Source organism: Gracilinanus agilis, chromosome 3 (genome assembly GCF_016433145.1).
Source record: "Gracilinanus agilis isolate LMUSP501 chromosome 3, AgileGrace, whole genome shotgun sequence".
NCBI classification, from domain to species: Eukaryota; Metazoa; Chordata; class Mammalia; order Didelphimorphia; family Didelphidae; genus Gracilinanus; species Gracilinanus agilis.
The window spans coordinates 627,854,167-627,866,719 of NC_058132.1; the positions used below are offsets into that span (position 1 = coordinate 627,854,167).

At 35.2% G+C, this 12,553-nt stretch overlaps 1 protein-coding gene across 1 annotated transcript in view; it reads right to left on the bottom strand.

Moving 5' to 3' along the window:
* TRIP12 (thyroid hormone receptor interactor 12) overlaps positions 1 to 12,553 on the bottom strand; it is a 119,675-nt gene that overhangs the window by 33,902 nt on the left and 73,220 nt on the right. Inside the window, exons 17-26 of the mRNA XM_044670824.1 lie at positions 10,484 to 10,601; positions 9,707 to 9,863; positions 8,449 to 8,602; positions 7,097 to 7,325; positions 6,343 to 6,461; positions 4,804 to 5,011; positions 2,752 to 2,852; positions 2,355 to 2,529; positions 916 to 1,057; positions 104 to 295 (exon numbers count right to left, since the gene is read on the bottom strand). Of these exons, the coding sequence (XP_044526759.1) occupies positions 104 to 295; positions 916 to 1,057; positions 2,355 to 2,529; positions 2,752 to 2,852; positions 4,804 to 5,011; positions 6,343 to 6,461; positions 7,097 to 7,325; positions 8,449 to 8,602; positions 9,707 to 9,863; positions 10,484 to 10,601 (1,595 nt within the window). The remainder of the gene's footprint in view (positions 1 to 103; positions 296 to 915; positions 1,058 to 2,354; positions 2,530 to 2,751; positions 2,853 to 4,803; positions 5,012 to 6,342; positions 6,462 to 7,096; positions 7,326 to 8,448; positions 8,603 to 9,706; positions 9,864 to 10,483; positions 10,602 to 12,553) is intronic.

Consider the following 12,553-nt stretch of genomic DNA (forward strand, 5'->3'; position numbering starts at 1 on the left):
AGTAGCTGGATTTGAACTCACATCTTCCTGACTCCAAGCCCAGTGTTGTAGTTATTGCACTAGAAACAGGCTTAGCTGCTCCAACACTCAATGGATTACTTACTGGAGAAGCAAAAAAGACGTGAAGGAATCGTTTAATTCTGATATCTCTGCTCACAGCGTCTTTTTCACTTTTGGATGTCAAGTAAAGCAGCAACTGTTTCACAAACCCACTATGCTGGATTTCAAATGAGGAGACATCAGACTCTGAGACTATGCTCCGGATTTCTACAAGGCACTCAGCTCCACCATCCACCTAAAAACAAAGACAAGATTCCAGATTCCAATTCTTTGACAAGCACTCACCAAATGGAGAGGGTTTCCCTACCAAGATTCCTTTATCAGTAGTGAAGCAAGGGTAAAAGGATATTAATGCCTATTGGGAATGAGTGCTTTCTCTAGAAATTGGTGGAGGTACTTTTTTAAAAAGCAAGGTTAGCTATTTCTAAATGAACTTCCATCAAAAGAGGATGCTGCTACCTAAGTTATCTACAATGAGTTCGATACGTTCAGATATAAAAATATCCAATTATATAAGGATAAATCAGAAATACTATCAACAACAATGTCTACTCATTATCACAAGCCAATCATGACTATTCTCTAAATTGTTTTAAACCTGTTACATTCTAGTTTAGAATTAACTAGTTAAAGTATCAATTATAAGGCAGAAAATAGAGGTTTGGACTAGGCAATTAGGATTAAGTGACTTGCCCAGGGTCACAGTGTTAGGCAGTGACTGAAACCAGATTTGAACCTAGTCCTCCCAACTCTAGGCTACCCCCAGTAACCCCTAATTTTTAACGATGCATCATTTTTGCATTCAAAAAGCTTTTATAATGTAATGGAATCTGATAATCACACTTAAAATTCTACCTGGAGGTTGAGTTGTTCAGTTGCAGTGCAAAGTCTCTGAAGGACATTTAGTGCAGGATTGCTTCCATCCATATTCTCAGAGCTGAAATATCGTTCCACAAATTTATGAGCTTGTTCCTTAATCCAACCCTTAATTTTTTCTCTGGAATAGAAAAACAAAGAAAACATAATAAATAATTATTTTTCCCATTCATTTCACTTATGCAAAGGCAAATAAGTGCTTGGTTAAAGATGATTTTCATTTCACTTTAGTAGTAACAGAGACGTCTATTTTGAGCAAATGTGGACAAGTACATTTGTATACAAATGTAGACTCAAGACATCTGAAATTATTCAACAGGCAGTGTAACCTTGTGGATAGAAAGTTAGTTTTGGGACCAAGAAGACTTGGGTTCTAGTCATACCTCCATCTGGCTGACCCTGGGGGGAAAGTCCTTAGCCTCTCAATTCTCTGAAAAATTCAATAAAAACTAAGGTACAGAGGAGATGCCAACCTGCCCTGTTAGAAGATATTTCCACATATGAATTTCATGTATCAATGAAATAACGCATATGGTTCCTCATAAAGTGCTTTAAATTTTTCAAAAAGTACTGAACAATATGATTTCATTTGTTCCTCCTAGAACCAATGGAAGGTTGGTTTTAAGATGTTAGTCACTGCACCAACTCTCACCCCTTGATTCTGGCTCCTGACAGGCAAGTAAGTCAAGGCTAGAACTTCTTGAAAAATGATATTGCTGAAATTTCTTTTCTTATTGGCATCATCTAAAATTAATTTAAAGTAATTTTTTTCCAAACTACATTAGAACAAAGACCTTGGGGTTAGAAAATTTTGGGTCAAAAGTTTTGAGGAACATTTCTTCCTTTGGATGACTCTGGACAGGTCGTTTGACTGCTCAGTCTTATCTGTAAAATGAGGGGACTCAATGAGAAGTCCTTTAAGGTCCCTTCCAGGCCTCCTATCTACAACCCTTCGAATGAAAAGCCAAGTGAGGACAAATTCCAATGTTAACAAATTTGGGGCGGGGAGAGGGGTCGCAGCGACACTCTTGGTGGCACATTCTTGAGACTAGGTCTTCACAGTATGGGAAAAATAGATGAGAATGATAAAAACTCTTCTTATGAAGGCCATCAAAGAGGCTTTGTCTTTGCTAACTCTCAGAAAATATCTGTATAATCCTAAACACCACTGTGATATGATAGTTAAACGGCTCATTCAGTGGCACACAACTAGCAAGAACTGGATTGTGGAGCTGGATTCAAAAACATAGCAGTCTATGAGCAAATTATGATGACTTATCACTGAAGTTTATATTTTATAGGAAAATACTAATAAATTCCTTTTCAAACTATATGTTTGTGACATCATAAACTGAATCAATAGTAACAGATTCTACCCTTGCCAATAAAAGCCTAAGAAAAGATAAAACTGATTTTACCTATTGTTAGATATGGTGTCCTTCGAGGCAGCCCTGGCAAGACCACTGACTCCGGCTGTACGGGCTGGTTCAATGTTGTTGCTATTGGACTGTGCGCTTAATCTACCCCACGTTTTGGGATTCAAGCTTGCCAGGAAAGAAGATTTAGGAGACTGTGTAGTGGTAGGGCTTTTAGCTAGGGAGCAAAACAACAAATAATATCGACTTTAAGAACAAGATATAAAATCCCACAAATTTTAAAAACTCACATTAGCACAATACTTACCATGTTGGCATGATGTCAGTAAATAAGGATTTGGTTAGGCTAAACATTAAAAGTATCATTACAATTTAAGGTAAAGTGCACCCAACAATACATAAAAGGACTGTTTCTTTCAGACATTCCAGAAGTTATTACCTTGATTGTCTACTTTGTCATCATCCCTTGGGGGAGAGTACTTTGGCCTTCTTGGCCCACGTTTTGGCAGTCGTTTTCTCTTCAGGACATCACTAAGTCGACTATCAAATGACCCAAAAAGAAAAGAGGGGAGGGGACTGTTGAGAAGTCAGCTATTCCATTGGGTTAAAACCGGCATGTGTAATTTGCTTAAGCTATATTTTTTTCTGTATTCTCTCAGTAACAAAAATAGTCACAGTTTTGATTCCTTATTTAACTAATGAAAACCTCAATCTTATGAATTACACAATTATAACCACATCTAGTGTAGTAAAAATTAAACTTAACAATTCTTCACTTTTGGAAACCAAGAAAGATAAGTGCTATGAGTCATATATTTCCCACTCCAATTCCCCCTCAAGGTTTACACTCACTCATGGCTATACAGCCATCAGGTAACAAATAAATGATCAGAATCCAGGTCTTCTGATAAAAAATTCAGAGCTTGGTTGTAGCTTATTATTAGAATAATACAAAAAAAAATTTAAAGAATGCTTTTGTGCATCTATAGTACTGCTACTTCTGAAGGTCTTTCTCACCATAACTGTACTCAACATATCAATAAAGAGGTACTGTTTATTTAACTGTTCTTTATATATTTGGTTTTTACATATCATAACAGTTCCTGTAATTTCTTCACCCACTTTCCAGCATAGCTATGAATATTTTGACATTGACAAACTCTTTTTTAACATTTCATTTTCTTGCTAGTATTTGAATTGTAGGGGGAGGGGAAGTTTTAAATGGCCTCAATCTTGTTTTATTCTGATAACAGAATTAGTACAACTCTTCCTAGAATTAACAGCAATTTATATTACTTCCTTCATCAAGTATGTGCTGTATCCTCTGATCTCATATTCATGGAGAAGTCTTTTAGATGTGTATCAATTTCTCAAACTTCCTCAAAGTGTCATTACTTGACATATCTAAGGAGAATACTTCCTCTATAGTGTTATATTTGCTTAAATTTGGAAATATTTCTTTTAATTACAATCTTTTTATCTTTATAAAAATCATACACATTGATTATTTCCAATGATTCCTATATAAAAAACTGTTTATCTAATCCAAGTCTCCATTAGTCTGAAATATGATTTCAAACCCAGTCTCTTTTTTAGTAAAAATGTTGAGTTTTTTTATCCAACCACTTTTCTTCAGCTGTAGTTCCATTCCCCAGTGTTTCTCAAATATTAATCTTTTATAGTCACTGGATTCCATTTCTAGATCTGAGATTTTGTTTCAATGACATTTTTTCATTCCATTCAGTGGCAGCATTGCTCTTTGTAGCACTCTAAATCTCCTGTAGTCTTTAAATTTTTTTCAAGATCTTTTGTTTGGCTTTGTGATTTATCTATTTGAGAACATTAATTGGGATTTCTTAGGTTTTGTTTCTTTTTCCTTTTTTTGCTTCAGGCACACTTTAGCTGGTTGCATTGTGAAGGTGTTTTGGTGCTTTGTTTCTTACTTATCTCTTTTCTTTGATCTGTATGTATGTACAAACTTTTCTTATGGTATGTCTGATAACCTGGATAAAATTCTCCTCTCTATCCCCATCTCATTTTCATACTATGAATAATAATAGCTGACAATTTTGCAAAGCATTTTATATACAAGTACGGCCCCAAAAACTGCACTAAAGTGTCTGGAACACCTTGAATATAATTTTTACAGCAATTATGTATGCTAAGTTTCATGAGTTCAGAGAGGGTAAGTGACTCTTCTATGATCTGATAGTGGCTGTATCATATTTGGGATTCTAAAGTGCTCAGTGCTATGTTTTCTCTAAATTCATATAAAACGGTAGTGTGATTTCTTGCTACATATCATTTTAACAAAATTCTTGACACAACAAAACATGGAGTTTATTTCACCTATATTTACCATATATTTTTAACTGTTATATACTAAAGTCACATATTAATTCAAAGACTTAAAAGAATATTCTTTTCCATTACAGCTAAGCAAATTACAAATTAAGGTTGGAAGGAAAAAATTTGGAAAAGAATACTTTACCCCTGTGGACTCAGATCTAAAGAATCATCTCTGCTGTGCTGTAAGCTGGGTGAGCCCAAGTCTGCAGTTGCATTGCTGGCAGCAGTGGCTGTCCCAGTGCTGATTGTGGTGCTGGACCCCAAAGTCCCTGATCCATTAGTGCACGCCTTTGGTGGACTTGTTAGCAAAGCTTCAGACTCTGCTAAATTTTTAACTTGATGCATTACACCTTAATAGATAGAGAACATAGTTCAGGTTTTCCAAAAATAAACAAAATAATATGCATATTTTTGGATAATGAAAATCTGTGAATTAATTTCAATAAGAGAAAAGTGAAAGAAGTAGAAGCAAAATAAATAATACAGAGGAATCTTATAGTGGTAAAGAAAATTCTTGCATCTACTCTGATCTTGCTGTGTGACATTACCAGCCAGGAAACTTGAATTCTTAGGTTTAATTTTCTTTGCCTATAAAATGTACCAACTAAACTAAAAGAGAACTAGAGGTCTCTTACGGCTCTGAAATTTGATGTGAGAAAAAGCCACGTCAAGCGCGCGCACGCACACGCACACGCACACGCACACACACACACTGCTGTCCAAATTCTAGAGAATATTAAGTTTGGCAGCACTCTTGATATTATGGAAAAATTAAAGTCAAAATTATATTCACCAAATGTATATCATTTCATTTAGAATGGAGTAAGAATAACTAGAAATAAGGGTAAAAGAAAGCTCTAAAAGAGACTCTCATTGACTCCAAGCTAAATGGGCTAACAATATAGTGTTACAAAGGCAAAAAGGCCAACTTGAATTTTTAGAATCATTTCTTTGAAAAAGTAGACATTACCAAACAACCATATAGCTAAAGTCCAATTATTAATTAATAATTAAAAAGGCTAAAAAAGCTTGAATGGCCCATTAAGAAGATCTCAATGTTTAATAGAAGTGTGATGAACACTATCTTCTATATTCCCAAGGGGAAAAAAAATTGGCTTAAAGCAGTAGAAATTTGTTAGATAAGAAAATGACTCAAAGCACAAAAACACTGAAATGGACATGTTCAAAAGATGGTGTAAATGAAACCCAGAAATTGAAGAAGGAAAGGACATGAATAAGGAAAACTATTTCCCTTGGACAGTTTAGAAATTCAATTGTCTAAAAGAAGGAGGGGGCTGGACTAAAAGATCTGTTCTAGTATTTTACTTATTCCCTGAACTAAATAATGAAGACTTCTTTATTATGATTATGTCCTACTGTGTTAAGCATGCTTCCTCTAAAAATTTTATAATTCTTTCTCTAGATCTCAAGACATTTTCAAAAGCCAATGTTTTCTTTCAGTATTAATAAAATAAATGGGTTGGACTTGATGACCACTAGGAATCCTTTTCAGTTCTAAAACTATGATCCCATCTCACATCTTTGGAAAATGTAAACAATGGATTTGAGTTGAGATTCCAATAAACATTTTTGTTATTCACTCTAAAATTTATGATTCACTAATACTCTAAGGGCTAAAAACTAGTTTATTTTGGAAAATAAAAAATAAAAATTACACTACCTTCTCTTCTGAAGTAAACACTAAAAATATCAGGCAATTTCTGCATTAAGATTTCAGCCATCTGAAGAGCTCCAACCACTATCTTCAGGTCTTGACTTGACAGCATGGAAGCAATGTGACTAAAAAGAAGTTATATGAAAAAGAGATAACCATACAATTTCACTTAAATGCAACAATTTCAACAAGGATCATACCAGTTACATTACAAAAGGCTTGACCATTTTGGCTGATCCAGTGTAATTTTCAGAGAGATTTTTCTCATATATTGTACTTATATACAAACCTAGCTGTTAAATAAAATAATACAAGTAAATATAAAAAAGATAATCAAAAAATTCCCCAAAGGATAAGATCTCTTTACTTTCCTCAGCATAAAGCTCTCTGCTTCCATTTGCCCAAGTCAAATTCAATTCCAAATTAGGATGCTGGCAGTTATCTCGATTTTGTTGTTTAGTTATTTCAGTAGTATATAACTCTACGTGACTCTATTTGAGATTTTCTTGGTAAAGATACAGAAATGGTTTGCCATTTCCTTCTCTAGCTCAGGTTTAAAGATGAGGAAACTGAGGCAAACAGGGTTAAGTGACTTGCCCATGGTCACACAGCTAGTAAGAACCTGAAGCAGGACTGTAAATTCAGGAAGATGAGTCTTCCTAAACTCTGGACCTAGCACTCTATCCCTTAGGCCTGGTATCTATCTGTGATTAAATGACCTAAGATCAGATGGAAGAAAGAAGACTGAAAATGCACACACCTTGAAACAGCATGATTTTTCAACACATCCTTCAGAAGTTCAGCATCCGCAAAATAAATTATCCTAAGAATTGCTCTAAGGCACTTATGTCTGACTGCAGGTCCTGCTGAAGAACTATACACTTCATAAAGAACACCAAACAATGTCTTAATGAAAGACTTTGCCAGTTCTGGGTCCTCTTTCATTAGCTGTGCTCGAGCATCATCCTTCTTCAAATCTGAATATCCACCTGTTAAAATAAAATTTAGATGTTTTATACAACCTAGAGATAAGGATATAGAAATCATTAGAGTTCAAGCCATGACCTAATTAAATAATTAATTTACTAGGTTGTTTTTTCCCCCAAGGTTAAAAAAAAAGTGTTTTGGTCCAAATCTAAGGATAGGTCTTTGTCTTTTATACCATGCTATATATTATAAAATATATTAACTGGAATAGGTTGCTCAGGAAAGAATTCTCCTTGAGAAACTCCTATACAGACTACCCTGTTTCACTTATATCTGCCAAGTGGAGAAAATATGGGTAATAATATGGTATGGTGAAAATAATTTGAACCTATTTCTGATTTGTTCTTTTACTCAAACATGGGCAGGAGAAATAGACTAACTATTCTGTGGGGTTTGGTTAGTAAAACAGAACCCAAAAGAAAAACAGAGTTAATTCAGGAGGAAGATAGAATCTATTAAGGAGAATAAAAAGATAATTATTTTGACTATTATACAGAAAAAGAGAACTGTCTGAAGAGAAGTAAACAGTCAGACTCTATAATGACCATCAAAGAGATGTTCTAGGGCAGATGTGGAAATGAAAAAAGGAAAAGAAGGGAACCAATCTCCTAATTCAGTCTTATCTGCTTTAAATTTCTTTCTTTTTAAATACAATTTAGGGAAAACTCAGAGGATTCAAGGTAGATTTGTTCAACACAAAAAGATCAAGGAGTATTTATAGGGTCACTATTACATAAGTGACGGCTATACCCCTTCCCTTCTAAGGATTATGTTTTAAAAAACTTAAAGGTTAGATTTCATTTAAAGGAGAGAATAAATAAAAATGTAATTTTCTTCCCATTCAAAGTCACAGATATGCCCCCTGAGTCTATCCATGGGCCCCTTGGAGGTCAGTTGACTTCTGGTTAATTATTCTTGCTGAAGAGATTAGTTCTAGGATGAAGAATGAAGAATGGAGAGAATAAATTTCCTAACTAGAAATAGTGACAGGATTTGTTTAATAAGTCAAAATACACAGTAGGAGAAAAAGGATAAAGCTATAAAAGAGGCATTAACACTTAAGAAATAGCTACATTCCTTTATGGTATATCATTTAGGGCGATTTTAAATTCAAATGGTACTTACTAGTGTTAGTATTGGCTAATGGGTTAGGTTTTCTCTGAATAGCACGTGCTGTTCCCGTGTCCTCATTGATTTGCTGCATAGAATTAAAATCAATAGTATAAACTCGCCCTAAGGTAGACAGGCTTATCTCATCCTCACCGACCTGATGAGCTGCCTAAAAACAGAAAGGAAATAAAAGAAAAAATATCTTAAATATAAACATCTATCTCATAGATGCCTGAAATAAATTATTAACTTAAAATATGAAGGACATAGTCAATTTATCTAGCTCTACTTTTTTAAGTATTATGAATTAAATTTAAAAAGGGACATTTTAATGTATGTTCTTGGAAAAGAGAACAGACATTCTCAGAAATCAAAGAGAAACATGATTTGGGAAATGATGTGCTAACTATCTATTAGGAATAAAGTAACACAAATAATGAAGACTAAAGCAAGGATGATTACTATTTGGTGCAATAATGTTCTCGCTAGGCCAGTGATGGCGAATCTTTTAGAGACCAAGGGCCCGGGGGCCCAAACTGCACCCTCACACCACATGTGAGTTGCCCCCTTAGCTAGACAGGAGAGGGAGGAAGCACTCCCATTGGGATGCTGGACAGAGGGCCAAAGATGGGAGAAATTCCCTCAGGTGATAGGCCAACTTGGCTCTAAGCAATCAAAAGAATCACCTAACTTCTTCCTAGATGCTCAGACTAAGAGAACTATCCACAGAGATTTTAATGTTGCCAAATAATTTGGTTTTTTAGAATTCTACTTGATGGTACTAAATTATGAGACTTTAGAAGTCAAAAGAATCTCTTTTTACAGATGAGGAAAATGATGTGTTGTTGAAAGGAAGCAGGTTCTAAGCTTCCTCGTATCACTGCAAAAAAAAAAAACAACAAAAAAAAACCAAAAAACTTCCACTTAACTGAAGTAGAAATACAAAGCACATAAGGCAAATCAGAAATATGGCACTACTCTCTGAACTGTAACAAAATAAATTTTATTCAAGTAAAAGGGAGAAAAGAGCATAATCAATGGCCTCATTTTTTGGAGTCAAGAAATGCTTCCAGTCAAATTATCAGTGAGCTACTGGTCTAGAAAGGAACAAAATGCTTTGTCTCCTAAAATCATCCCATGTAATCAGGAAGTTTGAGTTTAACAAACAAAAGGTAATGTAATGTCCTTATCTTTGCTATATACAGCAGATAAGGAAACAATTAAAATTCCCTGGCCCAATACACCAATTTAAAATGTACGCTGAAACTACTACCTCAATGATCCGGCTATCAATCCTGTTGTAGGGATGCCAAAGGCCTCTGTCATCTCGCCACTGCCAGATTGCACCATCAGTGTTTTGGGCATTTCCCTTCTTTAGCATGGTATCAACAGCAAAAATTCCTTCTTTTGGTAAACATGGCATCAATTCACTGAAAAAAATACCGATATTTTAATAATTTTTTGCAATATGAATTTTCATTAAAAAAGTAGTACTAAGAATCTGTCATTTCAAACCAAAAAGCACTTAATAAGCACCATGTACCAAGGGGGAGACAGACAACAACGATGGACAGGACGAGCAGAGACAAACAGAATCAGAGAATTAATACAAGGTAACTTTGGAGGGAAGGTTCTAGCTGATGGAGAAAATCAAGATGTGTCCCGCGTAATTTGAGGCTACATTTAACCCCAGAGCTAAAGGCAGATAAGGAAGCTAAGAGGAAAATGTGAAAAGACACGGACTGCATAGAGGTAGGCTTAGGGATGTGCAAAATCTGTGGTGTGTGAGGCATGACAAGTAGGACAGTCTAGCTGATTCAAAGAGTGGATGAAGGAACAAGCTATGTAATTAAGTCTAGAATCATAGCCGTTAGCCTATATTTAAATTCCTAATGCAAGATCCTAAAGGTAACAGGGAGTCTTCTTGACCATGAGAAATGGCCTGGTTAGACCTGTATTTTAGGGAACACTGCTTGAGCTATGTTAAATATGAACTGGAATGGAGAGAAAATTTCTTGAGAAATGTTGGACTTATTGTCTCCAAACTTACCAAATAAGAGATGTCAGCTCATAAAGTTCTTGAGGACTTCTTGGGACAAGATCAATCTGTTCCTGGCAACTGCCATTGGAGGCCCCACACAGAAGGAAGTGAAGTGTTTCTGCAATATCTTTAAAAATATAACTGAGTTACAACACTACCATAAATTAAAAAACAAAAGTTACTAAGCTCAACTAGGATTATTTCTGTAGAAAATTATAAAATTTTATTAAGCTACAAAGCAAGAAATTTTGGATGAGAAATTTCACTGTTTATAAAAGGCATAGGCTGCGAGATATGGATACAAATAAATCTAAAACAGTACATTAATGACCATTAAAATTATTTCAGCCAATAAAACATCAATTTTTCTTGACAATCCATGTTTGTTATAAGATTCTTGCTGTCCCTCCCCACCGGCCCAAAGGGAGGAGGTATGGGAAGGGGAGAATAATTGTTCACAGATTTTAAAAAATAAAATGAAAAATGAAAACAAGCAGCAAGAACAAGAAATTCAAATAGAAAAAATTTCATGGAGAATTATCCGTTAATTTTACAGTCCTTTCTTTCATCGCCATGACTTCCAAATTTTGAAAGGGAAAATCCAGGAAGGTGAAGTGGAGTGTAGCCTTTGGAGTTAGGAGTACCCAGGTTTAAGTTCTGCATCTGACATATACTAGCTATGAGACATTAGGAAAAACTATAAATCTTCCAGTGTCCTAAACAATGCCCTAAGATACTTGAGTTGTAAGCTGTTGACTTATGGATTATATACTTTAGAGGCATAAAGGATAAAAAGAGACCTCTTGCTTTTAAGGAGGGGTAATCAACAGGTCAACAAGTATAAAGGAAGAAATTATAAAGGAAAGGAAAGGTACTAGGAGTGGAGAAAAGAGTAAGTTTTTTGTCCTGGGAATCTGGGATTTGAGTGGAACTTTAAAGGTAGCCAGAGTAACTAAGAGATATGAGATATGAGAAGGAGCAGCACCAGACACAGAAGATAGCAGAGTCAAAATAGAGATAGAAAAATAGGAGTGTCATTAGAGAACATGAAAGTAGGCAGGCTTAGCAGGATTCTAGTGTTTGGGGAAGGAAATTAAGTAATAAGACAGGAAAGGTAGGAAAGGGGCCAGGCTATGAAAGAAAAACAGTGGCTTTTATATTTAATCCTGAAGATAAATAGGAATTTGGGTGCTCTCTTCTTTGTAAGAGGATGATAGGATCAAACTTGATCTTTAAAAGGAGGATGATCACCTTGGTAATGGAGGATGGACAGGGGTGGGTAGGAGAAAGGAGGCAGGGGGATTTTTATGGAAAGACATTAAAAGGAAAGGAATGATTTTTGGCAAGTTGGTAGACCTGAGATTAGAAAGGGTCAGGTCAGCAAATCAACAAATACTTCACACCATACAGTGTCTACTATGAAGCAGGCACTGCTAAGTGCTAGGGATAAAAACATCCAACCTCTCCAACCCTCAAGGAGTGCATAGTCTAAGGAGGGCAGACATCACATAAACGGGTATGTACAAAGGCAACTCAAGTAAATTGGAAATAATTTTAGAGAAAAGACACTACAAAAAGATGATCATGCTAACATTAAAACTACTGAGGAGGCTTAGGAATTTGCTTATTTTTTTTACTCTTTAGTAATCAGTGAGATTTTATAAACTTAACTGATGCAGCTTATAAATCTGACGGGGGGAGGGGAGGAAGAGAAGAGCCAGCAAGATTATTTATGCCAAACACAGCTACATCTATTTGACTAAGCCACACACAGAGCACAAAAAAAAAATAATCAAACAGCAAAACTATTTTCAAAAGATCCATTTGTACATACATTAACATTTACTTTTATAATTTTTATCTGTAAGTCATGCTACCAGGTTTTTTTCTATTTCATGGCAAGCAACCATGACATGTTAAAACAAAGAGGTTCAAATGAACGTGTTGGACTTGAAGACAAGAGAGACGCTTCTAAATTTCTAATCTCTTGCTGCTCTAATGTGCTGGAAATATATAGAAATGCTAATGATTTATGTGCATTTATTTTGTATCCTGCAACTTCCGCTAAAGCTGTTGATT